The 21,328-nt window shown below is 57.2% G+C and overlaps 1 protein-coding gene across 1 annotated transcript in view; it reads left to right on the top strand.

The window, feature by feature from the left end:
* The window catches only part of PPP2R2C (protein phosphatase 2 regulatory subunit Bgamma), a 133,301-nt gene that overhangs the window by 75,015 nt on the left and 36,958 nt on the right, over window positions 1-21,328 (top strand). Inside the window, exons 5-8 of the mRNA XM_042984800.1 lie at window positions 3,344-3,667; window positions 5,729-5,894; window positions 8,156-8,268; window positions 14,772-14,949. Coding sequence (XP_042840734.1) covers window positions 3,344-3,667; window positions 5,729-5,894; window positions 8,156-8,268; window positions 14,772-14,949 — 781 coding nt within the window. The remainder of the gene's footprint in view (window positions 1-3,343; window positions 3,668-5,728; window positions 5,895-8,155; window positions 8,269-14,771; window positions 14,950-21,328) is intronic.

Raw genomic sequence — 21,328 nt, 5'->3', positions numbered from 1 at the left:
TCCAGAATTTACTCCCTCACTTTCCAGCTGCTAGGATTTCCCCAGTCCCTGCCTTCTGATTTATTGAGCCTTAAGAGTAGGACTTTATGTCTGAGTTTCAGTAGCCCCGTGGCACAGACTGGGGCCTGTCCTCAGCCATGAAAATAGGAAACTTATCCAGTGAGTTTCAATTGCTGATTTTTCTGCAGGTTCCACCTGTACTTGGTTCCCTCCAGTGCCTCAGGTAGTTGTGTTTTGTTGTTTCATCTGTTGAGGTTTTATCGTCGCTACTGGTGAGAGAGTTGATCCAATAGGAGCCGCCAGCTATTTCCAGAAGCAAAAACTTCTATGGAGAGATTTAGAACAGTGCCTGGAAAACAAGCACTTTAAGAATGTGAGTTCATATTATTGACCACACTGCTGGGTTCCCTTCTGTGGTCAAGGTGAGAGGCAACCTGGACAGGGACCACCCCCATGTAAGAAGGGGTCCATATTCAATGAGGGACCCACAGTGAGCATGAGACTGTAGTTGTAGGAGAGACCGCTGAACTGGGGGGCAGGGGTGGTCTCCAGGAGGGCTTCCTGGAGGAGGTGGTATTGGGACTGGATATGTGTCAAACATTCCAAGATGAGAGACTTTCTGATTTCAAGGTTTTATTGATAAGAATTTCCAGCTCTCAGGGGAAGTAACCTTGCCTATGGCAACCCCTAGAAGATACTTCCTGTAGCAATAAATAGATGTGAAACACCCACCAACCTGAGGCCTGAGGGAGCGGTGCCATGGTCTGCTTGCTCCATAAGTGTTTGTGCGATGGGACTAGTGGGGCTGGAGGTCAGGACCCCCAAATCCGCATAGTGAAGTTGAGCCGCCATTCATCCCGCACACTTCTGGGCTGGCCACTGCAAAGTGCGTGGAGGCCAGAAGCAAGGCCGAGAAGGAACTTTAGTTTCTCTGTGCAGTAAATTTTAGTAACTCATCCTCGCTCAGAGTCGTGATCCTTCCTCCTGGACCCTCACACCCCGTAGTCCCACTGGAGCTTCCAATCCCGGGCAGACGCTATTATAGCCAAAAAACTGAGACTCAGAGAAGTGGCGTGACCAACCCAAGGCCACACAGCCAAGACGCTGGAGCCCAGACTCCAACCCAGGACTTCCGACTGGCCCGTGAGCAGCTCGGGAGGTTGTCCCCAAGCAGGTGCCTCCCCGTCTCCAGCTGCCAATGGAAAGAATAGTTGTGCCCCCCCTCAGGGGCTGGCGTGAGTCTCAAAGGAGGCAGTGGATGTGAAAGTGACACATAAATTGTAAATTGCCTGCAGATGTTAGCGTCTGTTGCTGTGGAAACCGCCCAGCATTTAAGGACTGCGTTCGCTCTGGGCACCGGTGGTCACGTTGGCGTTTTAATTTAATAGCATTGTTATTCTTCTGTCATAAAAATAACATAAATTATGCATATGTCCAAACTAACTCATCAACTTGGATACGTGAAATATGTACATTTGTATGTATCACTTATACCCCGAGAAAACTATTAAAAATACACATTCATTACAGAAAATTGAGAAAACGTAGAAACGTGGAAAGAGAAACAAAAATACTTTATTTCAACCACCCCAAAGCGCCCTGTGCCAACGTGGTGGGGAATCGTTTTTCGGCTTCTCTTTCCTCTGCCCGGTGTGTTTGGCATTTAGCACGGCTGTGATCATTGGTCTATATGATTTAAAACACTTTATGCACAATTTCGCACCCTGCTCTTTGCCCCTTAGGGGCTGCTGATACGACGTAGCGGGAACCCAGCTCTGAGGGCTCTGGTTCCGCTGGTCCGGGTTCAGGGCCGGCTGCCCCACGGAGGGCCCGGCCCTTTCCCAGCTCCGGGCTCCGCAGGCATTTACATGTTCCCGTACAGCCGCTCTCGCTGTCTTGTCTTGTCTTTCTAAGTTCAATGAAATGTGCCTTTATCTTGATCGATGAAAATGTCCAGCCCATCATCCCGCTTCTAAACCACCTTTTCTCTTCTCTTTTCTTTTGCTGTCAAAGCCGACATTTACCTATGGCTCCGGTGGCCAGTGCAGGCCGGAAGCTGCCTCTAAAAGGCACTGGCTGGAAAAGCAAAGGGCGTTTATTGAATAGAAATGCAAAAATCACTTGAGGTCTTGAGTAAGAGGTGGCCAGTGCTTTTGAGAAGCAGCAAGGAGCCCCGTGTGAGTGGAAGAGGAAGGGGGGCAGGAGGGGAGATGAGGCGGGGGTGGGGGGGTGGGGGGGAGAGGTGTTACCTTTTACTGAGTGAAAAACAAGACGTAACAACAAACATTTTTTTTTTCCTGGCACATCTGCAGATCTGCTGAACTAGGCTGGGTTGGGCTGGGTAAGTGGGGAGGCAGGGGCCCTCCTAGGGGCTGACTCTGCTGCGTCCCTCCCCCTCCTCCTGGGACCTTGGGGCTAGCCCAGGCAGGTCCTTCTGGAAGCGGGAGGGGTTCTGGATGGTGGCTTGTCTGCTGGTGTCCCATAGGCCAAAGCAGATCACACGGCCAAGCCCAGAGTCCGGGAGGGAGGGGGTCTGGGAGGGGTCTGGCTGGGGCTTGCCCAGCCCTCAGTGGGGAGGCAACACCGAGTTCTGTGCGGGTGCTGGAGGGGAGTGACTATTTGGGCTTCCGATGGGGTCTGCCTCTGAGGACCAGAGACCACTCAGACTTTAGACCACTCTGAGACCTTTGCTTTTTACCCTGAGGTCAGATGGGTTTTGGGTGGGCCCCCTCTTGCTGTGCTGGGGCTAGCTTATAGCAGGAGCAGGGACAAAGCCAAGAGGTCCTTTCGCGGGCTGTCAGAATCTTGCGGGGGCGAGAGGTGGGGAGATGTGGGTGGAGTCTGGGTGTATTGCAAAGGCTGAGCCAGTAGGACTGGACGCGGCAGGGGAGAGGGGCAGAGAGAAAGGGGTCACAGAGACTCCCAAGGCTGGGGCCCGACCGGGGCTGGGGGGTATGGAGCGGCCACCACCTGAGAGGGAGGCTGCAGAGGAAGGCTTCGGGAGGGAACAGCGTCTGGTTTTGTGGACCCGCGGAGGGTTTCGGGCATCACTCTGGCAGCTGTGGGAGAACCGGGCAGGGGCTGTGATCATAGCTGCGGTTTGTCGCAAAGTAGGTCCACTGTGCTAAAGCTGGAGCAGAGATTCTGGTGCCTACAGAGTCCGGGCCAGGAGTGTGAAGCTTAAGGGGGTCCCACTGACGGGGGGCTCATGGGGGGCAGGGCTGACCACAGTTGGTCCCAGGGGCCCCCAGAGTAGGGCTAGTGTCCAATTTGTAGCCCAGTCTCCCGGCCAGCCCGTGAAACCCCCAAACTGCCTCTGGAAGCACGAGCGGGAGGAAGGTAGGAAGCAGGAAGGAGACAGAGTAAAGCCCATGGACGGGTCCTGCAGCCAGCGGGGAGGGGACGGGGGGACCACTGGCCCCTCGTCAGGGCACCTGAGCCTCGGGCTCCTGCTTCCAGATGGTGGCACAGCCCAGGGGTGCATTCTGTGCGGGTGGGTCCTAGTTCTGTGGACCTGCGCAGTACTGGGGTCCTAACGAGCCACGCCTTCCTGTCTCTCCCCCCCATAGCTGATATCATCTCTACTGTTGAGTTCAACCACACCGGAGAGCTGCTGGCCACAGGCGACAAGGGTGGCCGGGTCGTCATCTTCCAGCGGGAACCAGAGGTGCGGCCGGACCTGGTGGTGGCGGGGGGGGGGGGGGGCGGGGGAGGGGCGGGGGGGGGGCTACGCCCAACGCGGGCCCTTGCTCATTCTGCCCGGGATCCCTGAGAGGCACTCAGGACGGGCTGTTGTCCTGGCATAAGCCTGAGATTACTGCCCTGTGCCTGGGTGAGCCGGCGCTGTCCCAGCCAGAGGTGGGGGGACAGGAGGACTGGGTTTTCTGCAGGGGTCAGGCGGGGGTTGGCGATGAGGCTCAGCCCCAGGCCTAGCCCTGGTGAGGTTTGTTGTCCAGCAGAATTCCGGGTAAGACCGGAGTGGCCTGGATCAGCCTACCCGGGGCGGGGTGGGGGGGTGGGGGGTGGGGTGGGTACTGTTTCTGAACCCCTGAAAGAAACCTCATGATAAAAAGGCCCCCATTTGTTGAGTACCTACTGTGTGCAGTCCCCTTGCTACGCTCTTTAAGGACGTTTCTCATTCACTCTCCACTGCCCACCCCAGAGGGTGGGGACCGACACCCATTTGACAGATGAGGACACTTGGAGAAGTCGCCCAGCCAGTGAGCAAAGACCAGGGATTGAAGTCAAGACGCCAGCCTGCCTCCAAGGGGCGGGAGGGGGGGCGGCATCCCACACACCAAACCCATGCAGGGATTAGATGCTGAAGACAGGATGGTGAAAACCAAGGGGGTTGGGGAGGGGAGGGGGAAGGGAGAGGAGAAAGAGAAGAGGAGGAGGGGTGATTGAGAAGGAGAGAGGGGAGGAGGGAGATGTTGCAGACGCAACCCTGCTCCATCCAGTTCCGGACCCGACTGAGGTCAGACTTCACCGTGCTCACCCCCGTCAACCTCCTCACGACAGCCCCAGTGGCACAATCAGGGGCCATTAGTGGTCTCATTTCACAGATGGGGAGACCGGAGCTCAGAGGGTGTGAAATAGCTTAGCAAGGACACATAGCCAGAGAGTGGACAGCTGAAAATCGGTCACCCATGCACCATGGCCGGAGCGTGCTGATTTCACGGGGACCAGGGTAGCCGGCCGGGGATCGCAAAGCTCCTTTTTGCAGAAAGAAATTAAATCGCAAGATGCAAGTTTCTCAACTCTGAATTTTTCTCCTGTTAATGGTTTTCTTTATCCTGGTCCCGCTGACCTTCGTTGTGGGCAGCGCTCACGGGACAGAAAGGGAGTTAGCCAGGCATCCAGGGGAACTTGAAAGCTTTCCGGAAGCAGAACAGATGTGGAAACATAGCAGTAGATGCTTTTGGAGAAAGTGAACAGGAACCTTGAAATCGTGTGTGGCGGAGTGTCTCCGCTTTGCTCCCAGGCAGGTTATACTTCTGGTAGAAGCTTCATGTTGTGACATAAACTGAAATCGTCTGCTGGGACAGTTGTCCCTCTGCCCGCAATGGATTCCCCACCGCACTGTGTTGAGGGATCTACTGCGAGGGTCCGTGTCGGGAGCTCGCTGCCAAAACCGGGGTGGGCCTGCCAAGGAAAGTCGCTGGGATGTGACTGGCATTGCGGGATATTCTGCCACGGTGTAGTGTCTGTTCCAGAGCACGTTCATTCCTCAGGTCAGGCCTCCTGAGTTGGACATTCAGACTGGAGGAGCAGGCCAGAGCCTTGGCCTTGGTGTCAGACCTCAGAGGCACAGGTGACAGCACCTAGTAGACACATGGCCTTGGGCGGGGGTGGTCAACTCATCTCCAAGCCTCCGCTTTCCCATCTGTAAAATGGGGAGACTCACGGTGCCCACTGCAGAGGGGCCATAAGGCTAGAACAAGACGAGGAGTGAGAAGCACTTAGCTCAGCACATAGTAGGTGTTCATCAAATGCGATGAGGTAGCCCGGTTGCTGCTGGTTTTACTTATTGGACAGAGAAGGAGACAGGGCTTGGTTTCCTTTGACCCTGGCGTCGGGTCTGCAAGCCCTGCTGGACACGGGCCGCCTGGCAGTCGGGCTCTCTGAGGGTTTGGTCCGTGAGTCCCTCACCCCTGCCTGGGGGGCTGCTCCCACCCCACCCCTGCCATCCTGGAGCTCAGGTGTCCTCGTCTGGGTTTTCTTGCAGAGTAAAAATGCGCCTCACAGCCAGGGCGAGTATGACGTCTACAGCACCTTCCAGAGCCACGAGCCGGAGTTTGACTATCTCAAGAGTCTGGAGATAGAGGAGAAAATCAACAAGATTAAGTGGCTTCCTCAGCAGAATGCCGCCCACTCCCTGCTGTCCACCAACGGTGAGGGGCCGCCCGCCTGTGCCCGCCCTGGGCCGTCAAGTGCTCTTTCCCACCTCGCTTAGGTTGTGAGCATTTTCCCAGGTCCCGAGAACCGCAAAATCATATTTTGAGCAGCGCGTGAATTCCCTGCGATGACCCCGCTGCGTCTTAGCCTTTTCCCGTGGCTGGACATGAGGCTCGTTCCCACTATTCCAAGCAGCTGAGTCAGGAATGGCTCCGTGATGACTTTTGTTTGGGGCGCGTGGGGGGAGCTCGATAGTCCCAGTGAAGGAGGCAAGCTTAGGTCTTCTGCAAGAGTGCGGCTGCCACTCTTGGGGGTGGGGTGGGCTGCAGGACGGGCACGGATTTAGGAGCCTGGCTGGCCACCTGACCCTTCCGCCCCAGGGAGAACGCGTGCGCCCCCAGGCCCCCGGCTTCCTGGCCAGACTCCTTGCTTCCCTGAGCCTCGGTTTCCCCACCTGGGCAGCAGGGTGGATGCAGCTCCCTCCCTTGTGTTGTGGTGAGGGTGATGGGAGGTGACGCCCCCCCCCCCAGCACCCTGAGACCAGCCAGTCCTGCTGCCATGTGCGTGAGCCTCACAAGGTGACACCACCCGTCTCCTCCATCAGAGCCCAGACTCGGTGCGGCTGCTAAGGCATCCTTGAAATGGCCCAGACTCAGCCCCACCGACCCAGCCTTGTGCCCAAAGGCTGCCCTCCCTGCCCCTCGCCTGGCCAGCCAGCCCTATCATCCTTATCCCTGAGACCTCCACTGGGTGTCACCTTCCACTGAGCCCTCGCTGACGTCTCAGCTGAGCCTGGGGTCCCTCCTGCGGTCGGTCCCAGCCCCTCCCTGCTCCAGGCCTGCCCTCCAGGAGCTCCCGCTGTCCTCGTCCTTCACTGTGCCACGTGCACGATCTGAGACCCCCTTAGGGGTGCCTGGCACGGGGTCATGTTCAGCCAGCACTGGAGCAGAGGCAGCGTGGACCTCCCCAAGGACGGGAGACCCTAATGTGGTTCACATCCTGGTCCTGCCACTTCCCCATCTGACCTGTGATGGGTGTGCCTGCCTCGTGGGGGCCCTGGGAGGACGGAGTGATGTGAGGCCACGGTGGGTTTAGAGCAGGGCCGGAGCTCCTGAGCCGCACACGTGGTTTCCCTCTACCCGTGGGAACAGGGTGCGTCATTCTCCTCCTGCCCTTCTGGAGGGAAGGCAGCTTTAGAAGCTCCCTACCCTCCCACTCTCAGAGCTGCTCACCACCCCCCCACCTCCCGGGTTTAAATCCCAGCTGCTCCCTTTGCTAACGCATGTCTTTGGGCACATATCAAGGGTTTAGTGATCTCAGTCGTCTCCCTCTTCGTTCTCCTGAGCCTGACGGTGTGTGTTTGAGGCACAGGAGCGGCTGGCGTTCTCCAGAGAAATGGGACCGAGGCGTGTGGACGGATGTAACATGTAGATATAGATACATAGAAAGAGGCTTACTTTGAGGGGTTGTTGCACATGATTGTGGGGGCCGGCAAATCCACAATGTGCAGGGCTGGCTGGAAGGCTGGAGACCCAGGGAAGAGCTAACGTGGCCGCTCGAGTCTGAAGGCCATCTGCTGGCAGAATTCCCTCTTCCTCAGCGGAGGTCAGTCTTTTGTCCTTTACGGCCTTCACCTGATTAGATGAGGCCCACCCACACAATGGAGGCCAGCCTGCTTTCCTCTACGGTTTAAATGTTAATTCCATCCAAAAAAAAAAAACAAAAAACACCTTCAGAGCAACACGCACCTACGTTTGACCAGATACCAGGGTAGCCTGGCTTCGCCACGTTGACATATAAAAGGAAGCATCACAGTTACTACATGGCCCTCCTGATATTCGTGGCAGGATTTCAGAGAAGTGAGGCCACTGGGAACCTGCCCTCTGGATGGGCGGGGCGCTGCTCAGAAATGTGGGTCACCCTCCTTTGTCTGCCGCTGCAGAGCCTAAAAACTGGGAAACTGCAGTCGTATGCTCTGTCTGGACGTGGCTTTAGACTTGGCCAGCTGCCCTCAGAGGTGCCTTCCCTTCTGACCCGGGAGTTGTCCCTTGGGATCAGTTGTGAGGAGGCAGAGATCGAGGACAGATACCCCGTTCACGGCCGCGTTCAGCGCATGGGTGCACAGGAGAAAGAACCTGCCTGTCCGAGAGCAGGGCCCCGGTCAGGTGATTCCCGGATCAGCGCTCCCCTACCTCGTGGCCCGTTCCCTGTGCTGGTGTTCATCACGTATCCCGTTTCATTTGCTTTGTTTTTAAAGATAAAACTATCAAGTTATGGAAGATTACGGAACGAGATAAGAGGCCCGAGGGATATAACCTAAAAGATGAAGAAGGGAAGCTTAAAGACCTGTCCACGGTGACGTCGCTGCAGGTGAGATGTGGACCGTGGAAGGTTCCGGCAAACGGGAAGCGGCGCATGCTTCTGTTAAGTGGGGAGGATTTTAGGAGTCGAAGGGCCTTTGAGATTTTTGCCAGAGCCGGGTTCAGGTCCTGGCTGGGCTGCTTACTCGTGGGGTGGCCGCGGGCTTTCTCCCTGCTGGAAGCCTCGGTTTCCCCACCAACAGAGCTGGGATGGTCATGTTTCTCCCGGAAGTGTTGTGCGGATGAGGCGGGAGTGATGCACGTCCAGGAAGCGCTTGTGAACTGCAGCTGTGGGTGCAGAGCAAGTTCTAGAACCCCTTGCTACACCGAGGGGGAGACTGAGGCCCAGAGAGAGGCAGCAACTCCCCCAAAGCCGCTGCGCCGAATGAGTGGCAGAGCCAGAAGAGGAGAACCTGGGAGGGGAGCTTTGTGTGGATTCCAAGCCCTTTGTCGAGGGACCGAGGGAAGCCTGGAAGGCACGGTTCTCCACAGCCGGTACGGAGGCTCGACCCAATGCAGTTGTCTTAAAAGAGGCCGGGGAGGCTAAGATGCAGGGCCTTGCTGAGGCCAACTCCTGTCCCCACATGCTTAAAAGGCAAAAGAGCTCCTCTTTCTTCCGGGGAGGGGTGTGAGACATGGCAGAGAGGGTAGTGGAGTCCCAGGATCCGGGTTCCAATCCTGCCTCGGCCACCTCCTGGCGGTGCGCCCCTGGGCAAGGCTCTCCGCCTCCACGAGCCTCCGACTGCTGATCTGGAATGAGAATAAGCACTTCCGTGGCGAGCGTTGTGTCGCTGCCTGTAATGACTCAGTCCTAGAACGTGGGCACATGATCATCAGCCCCGTTTTACAGATGAAATGAGAGCTGAATCCAAACCCAGGGAAGTCGGGCTCCAGGATGGGCCTCCCGGTCTCCTCCGTGAAGCGGGAATGAGGCCCCCACCTCATGGGAGAGCCACGGGAATGGTTAATGGTGTCCTGCTGGAGGACTCCGTGAAAGTCTGCCCCTGTCCTTCTCCAGGGGGGCAGGAAGCCTGCTGAGGCCATCTCGGCTGTCCCTGGCTTCTAGAACCGAGCCTGGAACATAGTGGGTGCTTTGTTCACGCTTGTTGAAGGTGATGCTGGTGCACGGCTAATTTGGGTTTGTTCATTCTTCACACACTTGGAAGCACCTACTGTGTGCCCAGCCCTGCTGTAGGCACTGGGAGGCCTCAGTGAAACAAAGAGCCTAAGGGAGGGATTGGGTCTGAGTTGGTGTCCCTTGCTCCTGGGATAGGCCGGGCTCAGAGCAAGCTGCCTGAGTCCCGTGCAGGTTCCATGTTCTAGCCAACGTGGAAAGGCTGGGTCACATCATCCGAGCGGCCTGTCCTCCTGGGTGAGGAGGACAGAATTCACAACGACAGCTGTCCGCTCCAGGCGGACAGTGGCGAGGCCTGGCGTGGGGGTGTTAGCGCCTCCCGCGGGCTCCCCAGCCACTCCGGATCTACTTGATGCTGGTCAGGTGGCTGTAGGCAGGGCCCTGGTGTGTGCCTCAGTCTCCTTGTCCACAAAATGGGGGCGGTGACTCACTTTCTCTGAAACAGCTTAGCATACGCGCTCCCTAGGTGTCCAGCAAATTGTCGTTAAATATGGAACGGTAATCAGTGTTGTTCCCGAGATGGAGAAATAAATATTTAAACATACTGGCCTCTAAATGACTCGCAAATTGTGCAAATAAATTCTGAGGAAGTCAGGAGGCCAATTAGCTTCAACATTGACTAATGGCAGTGACGGTGTCCCCCGCCCCACCCCCCAGCCCCACGAAAGTGTATGAGGGTTTCATCTGGTGGGAAGGATACAATTATCACCTCTTGATGGGCCTGGCATTTGCGGCAGAGCCGGGGGCCCACAGGAATCGGTTTATTTCCCTCTCAGCGTCTGAGACTTTGCTCTGTATTTCACTCACGTCCCCAGATGGCCCTTAGCCGTCCCTTGAGGCTGGGGGAGAAAGGAGAAGGAACGAGGGCATTTGGGTCTTTCCTCGACTCACCTCTTCTGTGTGTCCTCCCACGTCACCCAAGCCACCCAGCCCTGTGCAGCTCTTGACGCGATCCCTGCCGCTCATGCTGGAGGCTGGCGCTGTTATTTACTAACAGACTACTCTGTCCTTGGCCCTGTGCTAGGTCCCTGGGTGTCAGGCACATGGAGTCACCCCACACTGGTGGTCAGTGCTGTGACAGACGCACAGGGAGGCCTTTCTCTACCTTGTTGATTTGGCGTACTCCTATTCATCCTTTAAAACCCTGTTCGCCTTCTCCTCTGTAAATCATCCTTCTGTGCACTCCAGCCTTCTGTATCCACAGTGTTCTGTCCTTAGTGTTAGTGTGACGGCCCTCCTGCCTCTCACCTTGACTAGACTGTGGCTTCTGGAAGTGTTGGAAGCGGGGGAATGTTTTATTCACGAGACACCCAAACCTTCAGGGCATATTTATTTTCACTCTTCCTCTCCTTTAAGGAGAGGCTTTCAGTGGCTTTGAAATACGGTTTGGGGTGGCAATGAATGGCTGGAGCCCTGATGTAGCCCAAGTCCGACGGGAGGAAACAGCGTGGCCAGAAGGAGGGGAAGTGGACTGAGATCCAAGACTTTGCGAGGCCAGTGGCGCTCTGACCTTCTCCAGCAGCAGGTGCGACGTGAGAGAGTCCAGGGGTCCCCGAGGCAGACGGTAGCTGTGCTTTGAGGGAAGGGAAGATTAGGAGCTGATCCAGAATAGCCGACACATGGGGAGATGTGCAGGGCGGAGGGCCCCCTAAGAGGCCCGGGCACACAGACATCACCTCCCAGGCCGAGAGCCTAGAAGCTCAGGCACAGAGCCGGCGACACAAGAATGGCCCAGAACCAGGCAGACAGGCGCGCCAATGTGGCACACACCCACACTCATGCACACACATGCACACTCGCGTGCCCCACTCACATGAACACTCACACACCCATGCTCGCACATGCACACGTAGGCACATGCATATACTGGTACACACCCACATTCATATACCCACACATGTGCCTGTGTGCACATACTCTTATACACGCACGCACATGCATATACTTGCACACACCCACACTCGTGCACACACACCCATACATCGCATATATGCATACACTCTCTTACACACACGCATGCACACACATATACTTGCACACACCCACATTCATGCACACACACACCCATACACTTGCACATGTGCATATGTGCACATGCACTCCATACATTCGCACATATGCACATACTCTTACACACGCACGCACACGCAGGCACACACATGTACATGCACGCACACACATATAGTTGTACACACCCACATTCATGTGCACACACACCCATACACTCGCACGTATGTATACGTGCACATGCACTCCATATACTCGCACATATGCACACACTCTTACACATGCATGTACACGCAGGCACACACATGTACATGCATGCTCACACATATAGTTGTACACACCCACATTCATATACCCATGCATATGCCAATGTGCACATACTCTTATACACGCATGCACGCATGCACGTGCATATACTTCTACACACCACACTCATGCACACACACCCATACATCGCATATATGCATATATGCATACACTCTCTTACACACACGCAGGCACACACATGTACATGCATGCACACACATGTAGTTGTACACACCCACATTCATGCAGACACACACCCATACACTTGCACATATGCATACGCACACATGCACTCCATACACTCGCACATATGCACACACTCTTACACATGCATGTACACGCAGGCACACACATGTACATGCATGCACACACACATATAGTTGTACACACCCACATTCATATACCCACACATATGCCGATGTGCACATACTCTTATACACGCATGCACGCACGCACATGCATATACTTCTACACACCCACACTCGTGTACACACACCCATACATCGCATATATGCATACATGTATACACTCTCTTACACACACGCAGGCACACACATGTACATGCACGCACACATATATAGTTGTACACACCCACATTCATGCAAACACACACCCATACACTCGCACATATGCACATACTCTTACACATGCATGCACACGCAGGCACACACATGTACATGTACGCACACATATATAGTACACACCCACATTCATGTGCACACACACTCATACACCAGCACATAGGCATACTTGCACACCCCCTCACTCATACACACATACACGCACACTCACACGTGCACACGCAGGCACACGCGGGCACATGCTCATACTGCATTTGCATCAGAAGGAACACTTAATGTTCACCCACCCCTACTGCAGCTCCAAAGCTGTCACCTCCCATCTCAGCCGTCTCTGGGGAGCTCGAGGGACACAGCCCATTCATTCGGTCACCTGTTCACTCATTCACCTGAGGACCTTGCCGTACTGGGCCCTGGGCTGAGGACCAGAGATCCAGAGGTGAACCAGAGAAGACACAGCGTGCCCCTCACTGGCTCCCAGGCCACCGCAGGAACAAGACAGCCTCGTCACGTGGTCAGGGCTGTGACAAACTGGTGACTCCAGCGAGCCCCTGGCTGGCCTGAGAGTGAGGTGGACTCGGGAGGTGCCCTGGGAGGAGATTCTCAGGTCCCACGTGAGCCTGAGTCCAAGCCGCCCAGCCCACGGCAGCCCCTCTCCTACGCCCCCTCCTGGCCGCCTTTCCAACCTGGCCCCACCCCTGCGGCCCTGTCACCCCATCCCCGCACCTGTTTTATTTTTCTAAATAACACCTATCGCTACGTGAAATCTCACTCTCACACACACGTACACACACACACGCACGCTCACTTGTGTATCAGTCATTGTCTTTCTCTCCCACTCGAGGACAAGCAGCCCATCGGCCACAGTGTGTCCTCACCCAGGATGCTACCCGGTCATCACTGCCCCAGGCTCAGGGGGCCTGCAGTTAGCCCACAACGTCTCCACGGCCCGTCTCCAGAATCCCAAGGTCTCGTCACGCGGAGGCCGGCCTCGCTGCCTCTCGCCCGGACGCAGTCCCCATCGCCCCTGCAGCAGGGTCCACCCTGGCCCGCGCCGGGACCCCCGTGGCTGTGTGAGGCCTCCCCCCCCCCACACCCCATCACCTCCTGAGGAGGACCATCACAAGGACTCACCATGTGCTCAGCGCCATTCTAAGCACACTTGACCTGCGTTAACGCGTGGGTCCTCATAGAAGCCGCTGAGCTTCTATGCCAGCACGCCCTTCTTCACAGATAAAGAAGGTGAGGCCCAGAGAGCTGAGTTCCCCGGTGAGGGTAACGCTAGCGGGCGGCAGGGCAGGAAGGAGGGTTTCCGGTCTCCGCCCTGCCACCGGGATGCCCTCGGGACAGTCACACCTGGCTCTGCATTTCCTGACGGCGACTTCGACAAGTCGGGGTCATCCTGGCATCCAGTCTCCCCATCCGGGACGTGGGGAGGGCAGTGCTAGTCCCTACTTCCTGAGCGTCGAGCGTGGGCCAGGCCTGGGAGAGATTGATGAAGCCGTGTCTGTGTGCCCGTCTCCGTACCTTTGAAGACCTCACGGTTTACTGGAATGGAGCGTCGTGCCCGACACACGCCGTGGCACACGCTAAGAGCCTTAGCAGAGAGGTGGTGGGGGTGAGCAGGCCCGTGCCCCCACTGCCAGGGCAGGCTAAGTCTCCGGGCCTGCCGCGTCTGGGTCTTACAGGAGTCGGCACGACCACGTGTTCAAAGAGGGTGAACGTTTCAGGCGGAGGGCGCAGAGGGAAGCCAGGCACGATACCGATGCTGTGTCGGGGGCCCCTGACACCAACCCTTTAAGGTGGGAGTTTGTAGGAGTTAGGCTAACGCCAGCAGCTGTAACAAATAGCCCCGGCATTGCAGGGCGGAAGATGCCGAAATGTCCTCCTCACTCGTGGAAAGGTCCCGGGTGACACGTGACTGTCCCACAGAGACGCAGGCTCCTCCCATCCCACGGACCTTCATTCCCAAAGCTTGGCTCCTCACCTTCCAGCAGCGAAAGGGGGAAAGGGGTGGAGAAGACTCACCTGCCTCTGAACAGCCTTGGCTCACAAGTGCCGGGCACCCCTGTGCTCCCACTCCTGTGGGTGAGAACCAGTCCCGTGGCCACACCCAAACTGCAAGGGCAGCTGGGAGACGTAGTTCTTGTCCGGGCCACCACTCGCGAGGAGGAAACAAAAGTGGTGGATAATCGGCTGGGGTTGCCACGGTATCATCCCATTTTAGAGGTGAGGAAACTGGGGTGCGGAGGGGTTCAGCCACGGCTTCAAAGTCACACAGCAGGCTCAGAACCAATCCCGGGAGGCGAAGCTTTCCCGCAGGGCTGGCAGGCAGTGCCTGCTGGCCGCAGGGCACTGCTTACGTGCACCTTCCCAGCCTCCAGCTTTGATCACGCGGCCCCGACCTGCCGTTTCCTGCCTTGGCTGCTGGCCCCCCTGCACTCCCCCCATCACCTTATCGCCCTGGGGACCGCCCCTCCTCTGCAGGTGCCCGTGCTGAAGCCCATGGATCTGATGGTGGAGGTGAGCCCACGGAGGGTCTTTGCCAATGGCCACACCTACCACATCAATTCCATCTCCGTCAACAGCGACTGTGAGACGTACATGTCGGCAGATGACCTTCGCATTAACCTCTGGCACCTGGCCATCACCGATAGGAGCTTCAGTATCCTTTCCAGCTGCGGGCAGGGGGCTTCTGGGTGGGGGCGGTTGGCTCAGTTGTAAGCGAGCCGACTTGGGGGCTTCTGCTTTGGTGCAGCGTCTCCAGTGAGTGAGTGGGGCCCGGATTTGGAACCACGGTGAGTTGCTTTATGAAGACTTTAAAGCCGTGGCTGCCGAGGGTTCTGTTCGTCCCCTTGCCCTTCTCCAGGTGGTAGTTTTCCATGTCATTCTGGGACCTCATCAGGGGCCACGGAGGAGGTAGAGGCCTGGGGTCAGCCCTCCTGGGTTGTGGCCCAAGGCAGGGGCTTCAGTGCTTGATGAACAGCCTCGGGGTCCCAACCAGGGCTTAGAGTGACAGTTGAGGTGTCACCTGTCCGGTTGGATGGGACCAAAGGGGGACCCTGCCTGGTGGTCCCCTGTGTCTAGGCAAGGTAGGGGCAGTCCTGACCCCACTGAGAAGTGGAGAAAGAACTCTGTACAGAAGCCAGGCCTGGGAAGGGCCGCAGGGGACAGACCAGCTAGGGTTGCTAAGGTGTCGGGCCTTGCAGACCAACAATAATAATCATACACAGTGCGGCTCTCTGCCTGGCCTCAACACGTGTTCACGTTCACTCACATCACCCTGACAACAACCCAGGAGGTAGGTGCTATCGTGACCTCCTTTACAGATGAGGAAACTGAGTCACGGGGAGCCCCAGTTCACCTGCTCAAAGCTCACACCTAGCAAATGTCCAGCCCAGGCCCCCCAGCCCCGGATCCCCTTGTCCAACCTTCACGTCCAGCTGCCCTTTGTGAAGGATGCCTCCCAGGTGTGCAGTGGCAGGGGGTGCGAGGCCCCCCACCCCCAAGAGCTCTCGTGCAAGCTGACGGTCTCCAGGTGTCCGCTCTGTGCGGGGAGCCGGGCAGTTCCTGCCGTGAGAACCTCCCAACACGGGCTGTCATACCTGCTATTGCTGCCGCCTCACCGGTCAAGAGTGGGTTGTGTCCCTCGGGGCAGAAGCCAGGACTGGCTGGGAGGGCGTTTGGGAGCCAGAAGGAGCAGCCTGGAAGGTCTGAAGGAGAAGCAGAGGGTAGCAAACGACTTCTGAGGGCTGAGAGCCAGGCACCTGCCGGAGGCCAGTGGGCAGGGAGACCCTGGGAACGGGGAGAAGGGGGCTCGGATGGGGCAGAGAGTAGCACCCGCTGTTCTCGAGCCCAGCAAGAGGATGTAGGGCAGATGTGGGGCCTCGCGGTCAACGTGAGCCTCTCTCTCTCACTCTGCACATTCAAGCTCGCTGACCTTGGTGAGTAGCCAGATCTCTGGGAGCCTCGGACTCCTCACCGGCCCCTCCCCGCTGGGGCTGCAGGGTGCGCGTTCAGGGAGCCCCGCCGAGATGCACCCAGCACGGAGCTGGTGCTCTGCGTGTTGGGAAACGTAAGCGTCTGTCTCCTTCCTGCCCCGAGGGAGTGAGTGCGATGAGCCTGGAGGGTGGAGGTGGATGGTCACAAAGGTTCAAGGAGGAGCTGAGGCTGGAGCGGCTTGGAAGGAATGGAAGCTCAAATTTGGCTTGGTGGATAGGGCTGGGCTGGGCACCTGCCTGACCTTCCGTTCAGGCTGAAAGCCTGGTAGGTCCCACCCCCTCCCCGATGGGAGAGCTTCAGTTGCTCGGGACTCTTCTGTTGCAAGGGTTAGAACAGTTCATCCCCATTGGCTCAGGCAAAATGGCATTTGTTGACTTATGGACCGTGAGAAGGCTTCAGGCACAGGTGGATTCAGAGGCTGAAACGATGTCATCCGATGTCTCTCTCTGCTTCTTGCCTCTGCTCTCTGCTCTAGAGGCTTGTCTTAGGTGCCACGTGGCGGCAAATGGGGGCCAGCGGCGCATGTCCCGCCCTCCCAGAGTAAAGTCCAAGAGACAAGAGACCAGTTTTCTGTGAACTGTCCCACTATAAGCCCCCAGATGGCACCCCATGGGCTCTGATTGGGCCTCAGGGGCACCTCCGAACCCATGACTGGGGTGCGGGGGGGATGCAGTGCTCTCACTGGCCAGGCCTGAGTCAAGGGTGCTGGAAGGGGGTCAGTGGGGGGGAATCTCCTGCCAGGCACTGCCCCAGCAGTTGGGGGCCCCCACAGCGGGCCACACAGACGGACGTCCGCTGCCAGGTGTGAGGTGTGGGCCAGCTTCCTAGCAGAGTGAAACGAGTCACATGGGAGCCCCAGGTCTGCACACGGGGTGGGCGTGGGACTCGCATGTACCTGCAGGGGGCCGTCCTAGGTGCTTCCTCCCAGCGCCGTGCGGTGCACAGAGCCGTTTGCCGTCGTGAGCTCGCCTGGTGTGCGTGTTGGCCTGAAAGCTGCGAAACGGTCACGCATCATCAGCCCGTTTTGCAGATGAGGAAAGAGAGGTTCCGGGAGACGGGGGGCTGGGCTGACGGGGGCAGAGCTGGGACTCGCGCTCAGGCCGCCGAGGCCTGGCCCCAGGCGGCTTGGCCTACCCTTGGGCTGCCCGCTGCAGCCACCCTCCTGGTTTCCACTCCCGGGCTGCTATGAAGATTCGGTAGCATTGTGAATGCCCACAGCCCTTAAAACCTGTAAAGCCCTGAAGCCGGGTAAGGGCTAGTGTATCATTCATTCATTCAGCCATTAAGGCCTAGTGCCTCTTCTGGCCTGGGCTCCGTGCAAGCCCCGGGACACAGGGGCAGTGGAAGAACTCGGCCCTGCCGGTGGGGGCCTCCTTCCACGTCAGGGACGTTGCGCTGCTTTGATGGGCATGGCAGGGCGAGGATGCTGGGAGGGGCCGGGCTCCTAATGTCAGTGGTTCCAGAAACCCCCTCACGCCTGCTCCTGTGTCTGTGTTCCTTCGTTTTCCCGATGTTTCTAGTTTCTATTCATTTTCTTAAAAAATTTTTTTTTATTAGAGAGAGAGAGAGAGAGAGCATGAGCAGGGGAGGAGCAGAGAGAGAATCTTGCTCAGCGCAGAGCCCAGCTCGGGGCTCGATCCCACGACCCTGGGATCGTGACCTGAGCCGAAATCAAGACTCAGACGCTTCACCAATAGAGCCACCCAGGTGCCCCTCTGTTAATTTCCTTTAAATCGAGTTGCTTTCTTTTTTGTCTTTTTGTCTAAATTAACGCGTTCTAAATGCGGCTGCCATAAGTGAAAATAAAACCTATGACCTATCACAGGCGGGACGAAACGGTGAAGACAAATGCTATGAGAACAGGACAGCGGGAATAAAATCGTCCCTCCGCCCCGGCCAGTGCAACTTCCTGTGACAGTGCAAATATCCCAGCTCTGGGCAGGCTGGTAGGTAGCTGCCGGCCGAGTGTGCTGGGGGAGCGCCTAAAATGTGGCTAGGTTGACCACGGAACGGAGCTTTTTATTTAGTTTTGTTCCAATTAATTCAGATTTCAAGTTAAACAGCCACCCGTGGCGGCCGAGCTGGACAGTGCATGCAGCCTCTGTTGGAGGCCGGTTCTCAGTCAAGGAGGGAGATGAAAACGTGCTTGAAGCCAGAGCATAGCAGCATGGAATGGAGGCTTTCTCCCTTCTCCATCAAATGGATTGGAAAATAATTGGAGACTTTTCTCAGTGTATGAATCTGTGCCGGGAAGGCTGTGCCTGCCCCTCTCCTCGCTGCACTGTAAACAGGGGGCAGGGGCAGCACTGCTCAGCCCGGGGGGCTTCCTGGGCTGCGTGTGTGTGCCGTGGGCGGACTGGATTCCAGCGGGCAAGCCTGGAGGCCAGGAGCCCAGCGGGGAGATCCAGGGAGAGACGGCGATGGGCCGGCAGCGTCACGGCCATGAGCAGGAGTCAGTGGAGTAGTGAGGCAGGAGGCCGTATCGTGACTGTCTTTTGGACCAACGTGGCCACAGGACGTTGGAACGGGCTAGTTGTGAGTAAGAGAAGAGGGTTGATCCGCCACAGGACTGCAGGCCCAGTTGTCCTGAGTCCTCACTGGCGGCTGTGCCTCCTTGCTCTATTTAAACACACAGATTGCGCCCCGTCCGCGTGTTGGAGAGCACACCATTCACGGCTGTATTTGCTGAGTACCTACTTGTGCCAGACGTTTGAATTAGCTAAGCAAAGTCCCCTGCCCCCCTGGACCCAGCAGACAATAAGCCATTAATATAAGGAACAAGTGACAAACCTAGCATGTCCATGCAAGCAGCGGACAAGTACCGTGAGCCCACGGGGCACGGCGGTGTGCATTGTGTCGAGCCCTGTCTACCTGCGTGGCCGCGGGTGTGGGCTGGGTGGGGGCTGCGTGAGCCGGGGCGGTTGTTTGGCCAAGTGAGGGTGCCTTGCAGGCAATGGCAAAAACGACGACTAACCCTAAGGTCTAGGCCAGGTGAGGGGGAGACGGCTAGTGACCAGAGAGGAGCACGCGTCATTGGGGGGTCCCCCTGGGGACCCAGGAGTCTTCCCTGGCTGCAGGTCCTGCCACATAACGGCACGTTAGACGTGTGTGGTGCCTCTTAATTTTGTGAAGGTGAACTGGTAGCTGATCGGAATATAAAGACGGGCCCGTGCCTTGAGGTGGAGGAGTGTGCGTCCTGCAGAGCTGGGCCCCGGGCAGCCCCCGCCTGTGGAAACAGTACCCTGGAGGCAGACAGAAGGAGTGGAGTGGAGTCTCCAGGGGTGGGTGGTTGTGGAAACCTCCCGTTCAGACCGATTCCTCAGGGAACCACGCTGTACGTCGCTCCCCGTGGCCCGCTGCTGCTTTGGCCACCAGAGCGACAGGACACGGGGGCCCAGAGCAGAGACCGGCGCCCGCCCCGTGGAGGTCGGCCTCCCTGGCAGGGAAGGTCAGGTCTGTCGGCTGCGGGTGTGATGATAGGTTCCTACGCGGCCGAGTGATTAGAAAAGGTGTTTCATTTCCACCGCGGGAGGAGGCCGGCAAGGCCTGCTGAGCTGGGGAGTTGCTCCGAATCTGGACATCCCTCTTGTGCCCGTAACTCCTGGGGGCTTCGGCGCCTGGGGCTTCCCATTCCTTCGACTCTCGCCCTCCGGTGCCTTGACTTGCCCTGACACTGCTGTTCAATGTCAAGGCCACCGGAAGTTTGCTGCTGTGGTACCACCTCCGCAAGTCGGAATGTAACACCTTCAGTCTAAGCAGAATTGCTTTGTAGTGAAGGTTTTAAGAGACGGGAAAACTTCTTGAATAAGGGAGAAATGGTGGGCGTCGTTTTGACCGGTGAGAAAAGGTGGTAAGAAAGCTCACTCCGAGGCCCCTTCCTCTGCTAATTTGAGCACTGGTCATTCTGAGCAGAGGGTGGGGGGCCTGGTGCTTACTGAGCCCCTCTGTGTGCCAGGCACACGCGTGATGCAGCGTCTCCTTCCTCTCCCTCACCCACAAGCTAGAAAGAGGTGCCAAGCCCTTTCCGCTTCCCCCCTGGACGGCTCTGGAATCATGCCCTCCTCTCCTTCTCTGCCAAAGGCCCCACTGGGGCCGGACCATTCCTGCTTGGCCTGTTGCCCGGATCCCACATTGCCCAGCCAGCCGGCCCTCTGCAGAGCTGTGAGAGTTGCTCATCAGAACCTCTGATCTGACCTCATCAGGCCCCTGCTTAAAGCTCAGTGGTTCCTGTCAGCTTCTGGAAAAAGTCGAAATCCTTCAGCGGTGCCCTAGGCTCTTCATAACCAGCCCCCGCCCACCTCCCCAGGCTCCTGTGTATCAGGCTTATGTACACCTTCAGGCCATTGGGTTTCCCTTAATGTTATGGGAGGGGTTTAAGAGAGGGGGTGTTCTGTCTTCTGCTGGTCCTTCCGGGGATCATTCTTGCTCCCTCTCAGCCTGGCTGGCTGCCATGTGGCCATAAGTGTCACCCATAGCCCCCTCTGCTCTGTCTACTCTGCACCCCTCCTGGGCTATCAGAGCCCCTCCAGGCCCACACTTCCTGGTCACACTGGGCTTTCCTCGTCTCTTAATATGACCGCCTCTTCTATTTTCTGGTGAAACCCTCAAGATTCAGTGCACCCAGTCTTAGCCCTCTCTGTATCCCCATGTATAATGCAGGGTCCAGCACATAGCAGGTGCTTATGAATGGTCGTACACGGTGACTTTGGATGGAGGAGTTCCAGTCTCCATCTGGTCTTAGGGATGTAGACACCTCCTTGTGAATCTGGGCTCCAGGGGCCTCAGAGACCCTGAACACTAAAGAGCAGTGGTCTGGGCTCTGGGGTCTGGCAGACCTGCGCTCAGATTCCTTGTTTAACCCCCTTGGCCACCAATTTCCACCAATGTAAAATGGGCCACGTTCCTTATCCTAAGGATATTTGTAAGGAATGAAGAAATCACGCACATGAAAGGCCTGGTACTACTCGGGGCCCAGCAGGGGGCCAGTATTTCCCTCCTGAACAACAGATCCTCAGATATTTAAGGCTGGTTCTCATAAAATC

Source organism: Panthera tigris, chromosome B1 (genome assembly GCF_018350195.1).
Source record: "Panthera tigris isolate Pti1 chromosome B1, P.tigris_Pti1_mat1.1, whole genome shotgun sequence".
NCBI lineage: Eukaryota > Metazoa > Chordata > Mammalia > Carnivora > Felidae > Panthera > Panthera tigris.
This window is presented reverse-complemented; position numbering and strand designations above follow the sequence as displayed.